Here is a 13,732-nt window from a genome sequence, read left to right on the forward strand (position 1 = left end):
GTTCATAAATGGGCAACCAATTGAACAAGTAAAGCAATTTAGGTATCTGGGGGACATCTTTCAATTGAATTGGAGCTGACTAGTGCTCTAGAAAACACTAGGCTTCTCTAGTAATGCAATCACTCAATTCTTCATTCAAGGTGGAATTTAATACCATGTGCTATTAAGAGTCTAAGGTAGTGTCCAAATTATTGCATGGAATTGGGGTCCTGATAGAGGCAGTGGATGAATCATTTGATTAGTCTGTTACAGTTTATCTCCAGGATTCGCTATGTACCGAGCTGTTTTTTAGGTATTGCTCTTAGAGCTGAATTGGCCCAGAATTCACTGGAAGTTTGCACATGGATCTTGACATTTATATTTAAGCAAAAAATCACCAATATGAGGAAAGATATTTTGAGTTTTATAAAGAAAGACCCTTATATGGGGTCATGGAAAGTGATTGTTAAGAATACACAACAGTAGTTAGAATTTGATGGCAAAGATAAAAACATATAAAGCCCCCAGTGCTGAATTTGGTAGAACTAGTACCTTATTGAGAGCACGGTGTCTATGCTCACTGTGAGCTACTTAAAAAACCATCAATCCCTCATTGTAGAAGAGCATTTTTGCTCCATTGGTTAAATTCTTTTATGTCAGCTGTACTGGAAGGCCAATTTGCAGGCTTACTGTATTCAGACAGAATTTATAAATGTGGATCTGGTCAGTTTGAGTCCTTAAAACCTATTTTACTGGGGTGTGAAATCTGGTCTGATTTTCAAAGAAGGCGTTTGTTTTTCCTCAATAGGTTTTGTGAATTTACTATCTCAAAATTGTCCAGCTTTTCCTCATAGATGAGGATTAGAAAACTATCTTAGCAACTGCTAATATTTAGCTGTGGTGACTGCTTGTAAAAAGGTTGGATCTTGATTTGTTCCAGACCTTTGAGTCAAAAAAGCAGTAAGGCTATAAAGTACAAAGTACATTGGAAGCATTCAAAAGGTAGTGCATAATGCAGCATACCAAACTTTCTGCAAGAAACCTTAAATCATTGGTCCCCAACCTTTTTGGCCCCAGGGCCGGCTGGGTGGGGGCACCCAATCCATCCTCCCTCCTGCGGTGCCTCCTCCTCCCCCATTTTCCACCCATTTCCTCCTTCCTGTGCAGCCTTGCCATTGCCCCCCGCACAGCCTCACCTCCTCCCTCCTTCCCCCCTCCACGCGGCCTTGCCACCTCTTAAAGGTGCAACTTGACTCCTACTTTGTTCTACTGCTTCAGACCAACACGGCTGCCCACTTGGATCTATCCTCCTCCTGTTTCCTCCTCCTTGCTTTGCCCCCCCCCTGCAAAGCCTCTCCCCCCCATTTTCACCATTTTAAGGCCGGGGAAGGGGCCGTGAAGCTCCTCCCAGGCCAACCTCCACCCCCCCCCCCAGGAAGAAGGCAAGGGTAGCGTCCCTAACCACCTCTGCAGCAGTTTTCCTGGCCGAACAGCTGAGGGGAGGTCAGCCTAGGAGGCGCTTCACTGCCCCTTCCTCAGCCTGAAAATTGTGAAAAGGGGGGGGCTATGGGGGGGCGGCGAGGCCGCAGGGGGGTGGTGAAGCTGCACGGCCCATTGCAAACAGGCCACAACCTGGTACTGGTCCCAGCCCAGGGGCTGGGGACTCCTGTCTTAAATGATTGAAACCTGAGCATTTTCATCAAAGGCCATGGAATAGAGTTGAAGATACACGCAAGGAACAGCAATGTAGGATTTTTAAATCAATGACCAGTGATTGTTGGCAATCCTTCCTAGTTGATTCTCCCATACAACTAAGAGGTGGAAAGGTTAGAATCACCCCTCCTCACTAGCCATCAGAATACTATGCCACTAAGGTCTGCACAGTTCTGTAACAAACTGAGCAGACAAGAGAAATGCTGCTGTATTATACCTCTACAGTACCCAGCTTTAGTCTCTGAAGCCAGCCCCAGATCTGAGTGGTATACTATTAGGGTTGCCAAGTCCAATTCAATAAATATCTGGGGACTTTGGGGGTGGAGCCAGGAGACTTTGGGGGTGGAGCCAGGAGACATTAGGGGTGGAGCCAAGATCAAGGCTGCGACAACCATAATTGAACTCCAAAGTGACTTAGAAGCCCAATTTTCCCATTCAGTGTCTCACTGGGAAATCTCAAACAAGGAAAAAAATGTAACAAAACGAGGATAGAGTAAGGGTTAAGCCTGTTGCCTGAGTTGGTTCTATAATTCAACAAGATTTACTTTCAAGTAACTGTTTCGCCTCAGGATGCCATGCCTTGTTTACACAATCTGGCCCATGGTTTGATTTTTAAACCCAGATTGCCAAATCAAACTTTCTCCCGAGAGGCCGCCAAAGGCCAGAATGCAACAACTCTCCAGTCTCATTTTAGACCCTTTAAAAAGGGAGTATGTGAGTGGGGTGGGGGTGGGGTGTGTGTGTGTAGACATTCTACTTACAGACCTTGGTCATAAATCCAACGCAGAGACACCACAACAGTGAACAAAACCTCAGCTCCTGGGTCTATATGAGACCGATATGCAACAAAAACTTGCAAAAAAAAAATTCCAACAACAATTCGGCCCAAGCCACATGCAACACGATCGCCCTCACGTCGCACTAACAACGTTTTTCAGATTAATATATAACTGTTAATAATATTTTCAGATCCCGAGTATTCTCGGGGATCTGCTGCCCGTCGCCTTGTTGCCAGCGGCACCACACACACCACAACATGGCCAGAGATCTGCTGTTTTCAAATGCGCCTTTTAACCCCACGATTCAACCCGAGCCTAGCAGCACCCGAAACGCCAACCGCACGACTGATTCCAGCATGAGTTTCCATGCCACCGGAGCCTCTCCCTTTCCCAGCTGCGAAAGGTAGGCTCCCCCCCCCCCTCCGGATCCACACGGGCAAAGGATCAGCTATGTGCAGCCACTCGTTTGCAAAAGCAACAGTTTTAAAAAATAATCTGACACGTGGGTGGCGAATGGAAGTTAAAGCTTTCCCCCTTTTTAGCTTTTTCTCTTTTTGGGGGGGCGGAGGGGAGGAGGGTGCGCGTCCCAAGATTTACGTACTCGCTTGCACGCGACAGCAGCAAGACAGGAGCACCAGCCACAGCCCGGGACAGGACCCACAGCCACAGCAGCAAGACAGGAGCACCATCCACAGCAAAGAGTTTCATGGCTGAAAGGAGGGGCGAGATCCTTTCCAAGACAACTGGAGGAGAGGGGGGGGGAAGGGCAGCAAGCGACGGGAAACAGCAATTGCCCCGCAGCGATCTCACGCCGTTGCTGCGATTCTGTGCACGGAAGCGCGGCAACTACCGTGAGGAGGACCCAGGGAGGAGTCCTCAGGCAGCCCCTAGCTCGGGCTGCAGCGGCGGCGGGCGGCGGCCTCTTCCTTCCTCTGCCGCTCTCCTCACTGAGGAAAGCGGCAGAGGAACGAAGAGGCCACCGCCGCCCGAGCTACGGGCTGCCTGAGGAGTCCTCAGGCAGCCCCTAGCTCGGGCTGCAGCAGCGGTGGCGGCGGCGGGCCGCGGCTGCTGCCTGTGCCCGGTCCCCGGCCGGCGGCGCTGGTGCTGGTGGCAGCACCGCGCTGTGAGGGGGAAGCACCGTTTTCCCCCCCCGCTTCCGGATTATTGGAAAGCGGGGGAAGAGGTCGCAATTTATGGGGTTCCCCCGCCAGGGCGGGGGATTTGGGAAGCCTATATACTATACTTATTCTATAGAATTATATGCATTTTATATTGCTTAGCATTCAGCCTCACAGCACTGAACAATACATTTTAGTATTATAGTCAGTGCTGCAGTGCTCCCAACTGGGGCTCAGTATGGATTACAGCTTTGCCTAAAGCTGAGCACTGCAGTGGTTATTCAGCTATGCACACAATATTGTATTGTTGCAGGGCCTTGTCTATTTTATAGCAGCAATCTGATAGAGCCTATTAACTACATGGTCTGAAAAGCTTTCAGAGTTCATTATTTTAGTCACATTCATATTACAGGCAGTGAGGCAATACTTGGCTGCTCCTGCCAATGTATGCAACTTCTGCTCTAGCTGCACAGGAACAACATGTATGGTAAGTATGGTACAGAACTGCAATGACACAAGCTGCATATATTACTAGAAGTGGGCTAGAAGCTGTAATATGGTAGTAGCAAACACACCATTACCAGTAACAAATGGTCTTTAGCACAATTTGTTATACAATTATTAAATATTTACAGTTCAGTCTGCAAGCCAAATTAAATGCTGCACATTCTAAACACTACAAATAAAAGCATCAGAAACTTTAACTGTTTACACAGGATTTAGGAATGCCAGCCTCCAGGTGGAATCCCCTGGCATTACAGCTCATCTCCAGACTACAGAGATCAGTTCCCCTAAAGAAAACAGGGTGGTTGGGGTGGGACCCTATGGCATTGTACCCCAATGAGGTCCCTGTCCTCCTCAGATCCCATTCCCAAATCTTTGGGAGTTTCCCAACCTGGAACTGGCAACCCTGCTGAGAAATTCCAAGTAAAAAATCATGTGCCACATTGAAACTTGCTATTTCAAACCTAAGAAATAAAGCTTAATATATACAGCTACATGTGAACTTCTTTTCCATAGTTCACACGTAGCTGTAACAATGCACCCCTGTGGGTCTGCTGAATTATGTTTATCTTTTCAACAAAGGAGATGCACATTCTCAGCAGCTGAAACAACCTCCATAACTTCTTACAGGTGTTACTACACTACCCTTGTTTCCTTGCCAGTAACACAATGCTAAGTGCATTGTTTTATTTCTGAGATGCCTCAAGGAGATTTCTGGAGAGAAAGTGCAGCAGTTTCCTAAATAATCCAGCAGAACTGGGTAGATCATATGTTAGCCACTGAGGAGCTGAACCAACAGTGAATCTGGCATTCTTTTTATCGACGTTTATCATTGCAAAAACACCCCCCCCAAAACCAAAAATACTCAAAACTATTAACTTAATAATACTATGATTGGATGCAAGGTTCTTTTCATATTACCTAAACTGTTTATATATACCTTCACTAGTATAAACTATTATGTAAGTACAAATAAAAATACTAGTATGGTTATTTGTATTGCTTTATTTAAACTGGTCAATATGTTATACAGAAAGCACAATCTTCATGCAGTATATTGCATTTCAGAATTTCACTAGGCGAAGTCAATATGCCTAGGTCTGCAAAGTAGTTGGGGAAACCACTCGACTGCTGATGAAGGTAATTTAGTTTTTCCAGCTCTCTTCGTTGTAATAACATTAGAGGTCTGGTTCTATCTACTCAGGAATAATACAAACGGTTAATGCTAACTCTAGCATTCTCTTGATTGTTATAATTGTTATTGTCCATTACCTTTAAATTTCAGAGTGAAAGGATTAATTTTCTTGCAGGTAAATTACATTGCCAATAATTTCTTATGCTAAATGTAAAAAGGCTGAAGAGATAAAATGCTCTAGAAAGTTTTGTATGTATTTTCAAATTTAGATCCACAAAATTAATAGCATATTGGAAACTCAGCTGTGATTTATATTCTGATCAGTAAATAGAGCACTTAATGTGCTGATTACTTTAACAGGTTAGTCTTGCCCTGCATCTTACCTACTAGCCCTTCCTTCAATAACAAAAGTCTGGGGGAATCACAGTAACAATCATGCAAGAAAAAAAGATAAGCTATGAGTGGTAGCCCAAGAAATCAAGAATAAAGAACAAATAATTATCAAAAATGTGTATGTCTCATGAATAAATATAAGGGAAAGTGAAAAGCCTTACACAAACTAATTATTAAGTATTCGGCACAAAGACAAGAAATGCTGAACACACGTGACTTGCTAAAGTTTATGAGTGGTCTCTATCTCTGTACAATCATTGAAAATTTACCCATCATATAAGAGAGTTGTGTGACTTAGTGCCCCATCCACAATTTGACGGAATGTGGAGGCTTTTGCCCTAAATAAACCTTTTCTGCATGTCCAAGGACTTACCTGTGCTGAGGAGTGACAGCAACTCCAGATTTTGTGCAGTTCCTACCTTTCTTACATATGTGATATCCCTTGTCTTTGTGTAGAATGTTTAATAATTAGTTTATATTAATATATTTTTGATAATTATTTGTTCTTTATTCTTCACTTCTTGCACTACCAATCACAGCTTATATTTTCTTCTTCCCTCAATAGCAGCATTGCTTTAAAATACAAAACCTTCCAAGTTTACAAACCAGGAAGTTGTGAAAATCTTCCAACCCTGTTTCTGATAAAAGCTGAAACATAAAAGCACTAATATACAGTAGTAATTATGGCAACCATTAGTGCTACTCCTTTTCCTGTGGAATGTAGATTGAGAGGAAAGAAAAATAATTCCAACAAAACTTCTAGCCAAAATAAGGGAAACCAATTGCAATGCATATTCAGGAATGTATACACTGGTTATTACAGTAATAATAGTATATGATTACCTGTCTCCCAAAAGTTACAATACCAAATAATAGGTATAATACCAAACAATTTAAAAGAACTAAGGAAACAGTATTCCTACATTCTTTCAGGAATATAAAATAAATATGAACTTCTTTCATCTGAGTTTTAAGAAGCGAATAGTCTTCTTAAGGTGCCACTGGACTTCTGTTTTAATCTTCCTTAGGGTTTACCCTAAATCTTTGACTTCAAAAATCTCAAAGCTTAAATATGACTTTAAATATGCCAAAACAGTATACAAATCTACAGGCAACAATGGTATGAGTGTTGTGAAGTAAAATCTCTAGAAGAAATGTGTATCCTTCAGTCTCTTGAATACTGTGTAAACAGATATTACCACATTGTATAGACAGATATTACCACCTTTAGTGCCAAATTCCCCCAAAAAGCATAATTTATTCTTTTTTAAGTATTTACACAGGGAAAGTCCCATCCTGCAAAGACAGATTCTTTGTTCATATTGTAAAGTGCGGCTAATTTAAGGCAAATTTATTAGAAATACAAAATACAGGCTTGTCAATATATACACACACATTCTATATTTGAAAACAAGAACTTCCCTTATAAGGGAAATAAAACCTCTGAGTTAGCATTGCTTAAGGTGCAATTACCCCACGGCTCCCAGTCATTCAACACAATGACAGGATGTCATTCTGGGGCCCTGACCCAAACCAAAATTAGTTGTCCTTGTTACATGCATTTCAAGAAGATATAAATCATTTGCAATTAATGTGGTCCACTGGATTCAACAGTTTTGAGTACAACTAACTTTCTCTGGAACAGGGCCTGAAAGCTGACAATCAGCAATCAACATCTCATTTTACAAATAAAACTTTTTAAAAACCATTCAATATTTTCAAAGAACACAAATTAAGAGGTGTTAACATGTACACTGTTAGCTCCATATATTAATGTACCTGTGGAAAAAGTGCCTGGTGTAGCTTTTAGTTATCAGGGCTTTTTTAAAGTAGCTACGTCAGTCTTTCAATACTGAATTTATAAATAGAGATATTATACACCTAAAGCAGCTCTCAGTTCTGGAAATGAATAGTTCTCATCCCCATCTGCATCAAATTCCTTAAAGCTCTGTAAATCATGCAGTGTAACTCCAATCAGATTTTGCAGTTCCTTGTATGTGAACTTGCCATCAGTGCCTTTGTTGGTGACCCTGAATAATTCCTGAAGGTCTACAAGAAGGAAAAGAAGGTTTAAAGGACAGGCAATAAACACACACATAATGAAGCATCCACATTACAATGGAGACACAGAAAAGCTAATATACTCCAATCTGTAACACTGATTCATCAGAAGACAACTGGTTTCTGTGTACATTTAAAGAATAAAAAGAGGCAGCATTATAAATTGGGGATTCTCATTTCTAAGTGTCAATGAAATAGGTCAAAAGGCAATCTGTAACCATGGATCATTATTTGTGCTGGAGAACAAGCACCCATGTACTTTGGACAAATGAAACCTGCTCAGAGTTTCTCTTTACACATCTCTAGCCATACTGAGATTCATAGCTTGGCTCCTTCTCAGTACAAAGTATGCATTGTTATTCAATTAGTTTGTCTCTCCAAATTTCTCCTCCAGGAGTCCCATGTCACGCCAACTTTTTACATAATTATTGAGTTTACTACACCACAGGCAACACTAGAATGGTTATTTCTGTTACACTACAGAAAAAAAATCCACCTCCAACAAAATTAAACAGACTTGCCATCAATGCTGGATATTCCTGGTAAGGACAATCCTCTTGGGTATCTAATTTGCTCAAAATTGTTGCCAACTGATCTTGAAGAAAGTCTTGGAAGTTTTGTAGGCTTTGATGTGGCACTCTGGAGTTTTCCTGTTGCCAAGTAATTTTACAGTAGTTAGAACTTTATCAAGAGGGAAGTAACAACAGCTGTAAAAAATACAATTGTTCATGAAACTACATTCAGATGGCATACAGCAGAAGAGTGAACCATCAACACAGTAACAAGGAAATCCTACTAATGTACTAATTAATGTACTTTAAGTACTCCACGTATAGCATCTTCATGAGATTTTCTTGCCTCTTTTGTGTAAGGAAAAACAATGTCAGAATCTCATCTTACTGCTTATATCGATTCAAAATGAAAAGCTTATTTCATGTGTGCACAAGTTCCATGTAAAGGCATATGCTTATTGGGGAGTACAAAATTAAGCAATATTAAGCCAATTGAAAAGCAGAATGTAGATAATGGCTTAAAGGGTACTCAGCAAAGACAAAATATGCCACTCTTTCAAGTGGTCAAAGAGAAGCATGCACTTTAATTTGTAAACTTTATAATAAGCCTCTAAAATAGATTAGCATTATCCCATTATAGCACATGGGAGATGAGCCTTGTGGGTTTTAGTGAGGCAATTTATTGTGGAATACTATGCAGTATAAACATTTGACAGTTTATGCTTGCATCTTAAATTTTCCTTCCATTTGCACATCTAATGTTCTTCTAGTGCTCACTGGAGATGCTGGTCTTGCATGAGAGGGCCAGTTCTGGAGGTATGTGCTCTGCAATGGAGGAATCCCCACACAACAGAAATGGTGAAGTGCAAGCAAAAACAAGACTCAGGATCCAAGCCTTTATCTCTTAGCTTCTGTAATACACTCTGATGCATTTCTCATAGCATTTAAGTTATGTGTAGTTTAGCATCTACATGTAAATATGATGCAAGTGAAAAGGTGGAAAATCTCAGCAAAATGGCTTTTTACAGAAAAACAGCCAAGTCTTTTCATAAAGGGAAGCTTGTTAATTCTGTGTCATGATGAACACACAAATCTGTATTTTAGGGTGGCCATAATGTCTGAAGGCCAGCCAGGGACACCTTTGGAGGAGGGGGGGGAAGGTAGGGGTGCGCGCGCGCGGAGCGCGCTGCCGGAAACAGGAAGTGACGTCACTTCCGGGGATGTCACGCCACCACCGGAAACAGGAAGTGACATCACTTCCTGTGACATCATTTCCCCCGCGCCACCTGCCGGAAGTGACATCACTTCCTGTGACATCATTTTCCCCAAATGACATCATTTCCCCCAAATGCCACTGCCGGAAACAGGAAGTGACTTCACAGCACTTCCTGTGACGTCCCCAAAAATCCCCCAAATATCACCGCCGGAAACACCAAGATTATTTATAGAGAGGGAAAGGGGGAAATAAAGTTAAATAAAACTCTTTTTTTACTTTTTTCAAAGTGAGAAGACTAGAGAGAACGGGTTCCATGCTGAGAAGCCAGTCAGATTCCAGTGAGATTCCAGTGAGACTGTGCTGCATAATGCAGCCTATTTATTTTGTCCTGTTTGCTCTGTTGGCTCTATCTGCGCCACCTTCATCACTTTCGGGGTGTGGATCCCCCAGTGGGGTGGTCTCCCGACTCCCTCCGCCAGCTGTTTCTGATAGCCCTGCGCCCCCTCTTTCATTTGATATGTGTCCCGTGCGGATGCCACCCTCCTGCCGGGAGATGCCGCAAAATGAGCCCCCTTGAGGCTTATGGCGGCAGGTCTCGGGGGAAGCGAGCTAGACTGCTGTTCTTTTGAGGGGTTATAGAGTGTTTCGAGCCCGTCCCTGTGGCATTGGTCCCATCGTTGTGGGACCCAGGGGGCCGGTGCAGCGGCACGCCGAAGCAGCCTGTCACTAATAACACAGGTCGAGATGCAGGACAGGAACCCGGAAGTGACCGACAGGCTGCTTCAGCGTGCCGCTGCGCCGGCCCCCTGGGCCCCACAACAGTGGGACCGATGCCACAGGGACGGGCTCGAAACACTCTATAACCCCTCAAAAGAACAGCAGTCTAGCTCGCTTCCCCCGAGCCCTGCCGCCATAAGCCTCAAGGGGGCTCATTTTGCGGCATCTCCCGGCGGGAGGGTGGCACCCACACGGGACACATATCAAATGAAAGAGGGGGCGCAGGGCTATCAGAAACAGCTGGCGGAGGGAGTCGGGAGACCACCCCACTGGGGTATCCACACCCCGAAAGTGATGAAGGTGGCGCAGATAGAGCCAACAGAGCAAACAGGACAAAATAAATAGGCTGCATTATGCAGTACAGTTGAGAAAGTGCCTTATCCCATATACTGATGAAGTAAATACAGGATCTGAGAACAAAATTGCACCAGAAGACACAAACACAAAGCTCCCTTACACTGAATCAGTGCTTGGGTCCACGAAAGTCAGTATTGTCTAGTCCAGTCACAAACACAAAGCTCCCTTACACTGAATCAGTGCTTGGGTCCACGAAAGTCAGTATTGTCTAGTCCAGTCACAAACACAAAGCTCCCTTACACTGAATCAGTGCTTGGGTCCACGAAAGTCAGTATTGTCTAGTCCAGTCACAAACACAAAGCTCCCTTACACTGAATCAGTGCTTGGGTCCACCAAAGTCAGTATTGTCTACTCCAGGGGTGGCCAGAGGGAGGGAGGGAGGGAGGGAAGGAAGAAAGGAAGGAAGGAGGGAGGGAGGGAAGGAGGGAAGGAAGGAAGGGAGGAAGGGAGGAGGAAGGGAGGGAGGGAAGGAAGAAAGGAAGAAAGGAAGGAAGGGAGGAGGGAGGGAAGGAGGGAAGGAAGAAAGGAAGGAAGGGAGGAGGGAGGGAGGGAAGGAGGGAAGGAAGAAAGGAAGAAAGGAAGGAAGGGAGGAGGGAAGGAAGAAAGGAAGAAAGGAAGGAAGGGAGGAGGGAGGGAGGGAAGGGAGGAGGGAGGGAGGGAAGGGAGGAGGGAGGGAGGGAGAGAAGGAAGGGAGGAGGGAGGGAGGGAGGGAAGGAAGGAAGGAAGGAGGGAGGGAGGAGGGAAGGAGGGAGGGGGGGAAGGAGGGAAGGAAGGAAGGAAGGAAGGAAGGAAGGAAGGAAGGAAGGAAGGAAGGAGGGAGGGAGGGAAGGAAGGAAGAAAGGAAGGAAGGAGGGAGGGAAGGGAGGGAGGGAGGGAAGGAAGGGAGGAAGGAGGGAGGGAAAGAGGGAAGGAAGAAAGGAAGGAAGGAAGGAAGGAAGGAAGGAGGGAGGGAGGGAGGGAGGGAAGGAGGGAGGGAAGGAAGGAAGAAAGGAAGAAAGGAGGGAGGAAGGAAGGAGGGAGGGAGGGAAGGAAGGGAGGAGGGAGGGAGGGAAGGAGGGAAGGAAGAAAGGAAGGAGGGAGGGAAGGAAGGAGGGAAGGAGGGAGGAAGGGAGGGAAGGAAGGAGGGAAGGAGGGAGGAAGGAAGAAAGGAAGGAAGGAGGGAGGGAGGGAGGGAAGGAAGGGAGGAGGGAAGGAGGGAAGGAGAGGAGGGAGGGAGGGAGGGAGGGAGGGAGGGAAGGAAGGAAGGAAGGAAGGAAGGAAGGAAGGAAGGAAGAAGGAAGGAAGGAAGGCCGCCCCCTCCCGCCAGCCGCCCCCCCCGCTTTCGGCCCCCTCCCTCCCTGCTTACCTTCATCCAGGGCGGGTGGCGGCCTCTCCTCCCGGCGGCTGGTGCTGCTGGCGGCGGCTGCGGAGGGCCTCCGCTGGTCTCTGGAGGGCCTCCAGGGAACAGTGCCGGCCTCTCCGCGGCCTCCGCTGGTCGCTGGAGACCCTCCAGAGTCTCTGGAGGGCCTCCAGCGACCAGCGCCGGGCCAGCGGAGGCCGCGGAGAGGCCGGCACTGGTCCCTGGAGGCCCTCCAGAGTCTCTGGAGGGCTTCCAGGGACCAGCGCCGGCCTCTCCGCGGCCTCCCCTGGTCAGCGCTGGTCGCTGGAGGCCCTCCAGAGTCTCTGGAGGGCCTCCAGCGACCAGCGCCGGGCCAGCGGAGGCCGCGGAGAGGCCGGCGCTGGTCGCTGGAGGCCCTCCAGAGTCTCTGGAGGGCTTCCAGGGACCAGCGCCGGCCTCTCCGCGGCCTCCGCTGGTCGGCGCTGGTCGCTGGAGGCCCTCTAGAGTCTCTGGAGGGCCTCCAGCGACCAGCGCCGGCCTCTCCGCCGCCTCCCCGGCCTCCGCCACCGCCGCCGGGCCCCGCGCGCGGGCGGGGAAGGCGGCGAGTGAGGGAGCGTCCCTACGCGTGCGCAGGGACGCTCCCTCCCTCACCCGCCGCCTTCCCCGCCAGCGCGCATGGCCCACCGCCTCCGGGGCTGGCTAAACCGGGACCTCTAATGGTCCCGGTATAGCCAGCCCGGGAGGCGGGAATAGGGGGCCAGAACCGGGACATTCCCGGGTGCCCGGGACGGTCTGGCCACCCTACAGTGTATTTGTTCCTATGTTGTAGCATAGGCAGCTTCTGGCAACACACACAGTTTTTCTGGGGAGGAAAGACAGGTTGTTTATCTGTAACTGTAGATCTTCAAGTGGTCATCTGTGCATTCACACTCATGGGATATAGCGCCTGTGCCGATCCCCCGAATTGGTACCTAAAAAGCCCAGGATTTTTTGCGCTCAGCACCAGTGGGCATGCGCAGGCATCCCAGTACGCATGCTCACCGGAGCCAGCGCGAGGATCCAGCCAGTTCCTTCTTGACCGCTGGAAGCCCCTAACATAGGGAGACCGTCAGCAGTGGGAAAGGAGGGCGGGTAGTGTGAATGCACAGATGTCCACTTGAAGATCTACAGTTACAGGTAAGCAACCTGTCTATCTTTTTCTTCTTCTTCTTCATGGTCTCTGTGCTTCACACTCATGGGAGATTAGCAAGCCAGACATACCTGGAGGCGGGAAGACGGTCAACCAGAAATGACCTCTAACAGAGGGGGGGAAGGAGGTGTGGTGACTAGCACTGACTGAGTCAGAACCTGAACAAAATCTATCTTGTATCCTTCTGCTATGATGGAAAGAACCCACCTGTCTGTGGAGATAGACTCCCAAGCTGGAAGATACTGATGGAGGCAGATATGTGATGGAGGGACGGCGATGTTTGCTACAGAAAAGTCAATGGCCCTGCTTTTGTGGGCGAGCACCCTTAGATTTGCCGGTGGTTGTGGATGCTGAAGCAAACCTGGTTGTTATTTCCCCTATAGGGAGACCTACTCTCTGCTTGCAAAGAGCGAGCTCTCCAAGGCTGGTCAGGGGAGAATTTCTGGTAGGGCCTCTTGGGCCAAGATTTATGCCATTGCTTAGGCTTGCCAGCCCTAGAAGACACTGGGGCACCCAAGTTCCTTGAGGTCTTTATGCTTTTGTCCATCTCTTGAAGGACACTGTCAGTAGTAGAACTAAAAAGACCTTCACCCTCGAAAGAAAGGTCTTCAACGTAGGCCCTGGTGTCAGGCTGAAGAGCTGTACATCGTAGCCAAGAGTGACGAAGCAGGGAGATGGTGG

General features: G+C 46.9%; 1 protein-coding gene across 1 annotated transcript in view; it reads right to left on the reverse strand.

Moving 5' to 3' along the window:
- Positions 1-6,951: 6,951 nt before the first annotated feature.
- EFCAB14 (EF-hand calcium binding domain 14) overlaps positions 6,952-13,732 on the reverse strand; it is a 51,277-nt gene continuing 44,496 nt past the window's right edge. The window contains exons 10-11 of the mRNA XM_060231778.1: positions 8,204-8,332; positions 6,952-7,670 (exon numbers count right to left, since the gene is read on the reverse strand). Coding sequence (XP_060087761.1) covers positions 7,495-7,670; positions 8,204-8,332 — 305 coding nt within the window. The 3' untranslated portion in view covers positions 6,952-7,494. The remainder of the gene's footprint in view (positions 7,671-8,203; positions 8,333-13,732) is intronic.

The sequence above is a fragment of the Heteronotia binoei genome, chromosome 2, assembly GCF_032191835.1.
Source record: "Heteronotia binoei isolate CCM8104 ecotype False Entrance Well chromosome 2, APGP_CSIRO_Hbin_v1, whole genome shotgun sequence".
Taxonomy (NCBI): domain Eukaryota; kingdom Metazoa; phylum Chordata; class Lepidosauria; order Squamata; family Gekkonidae; genus Heteronotia; species Heteronotia binoei.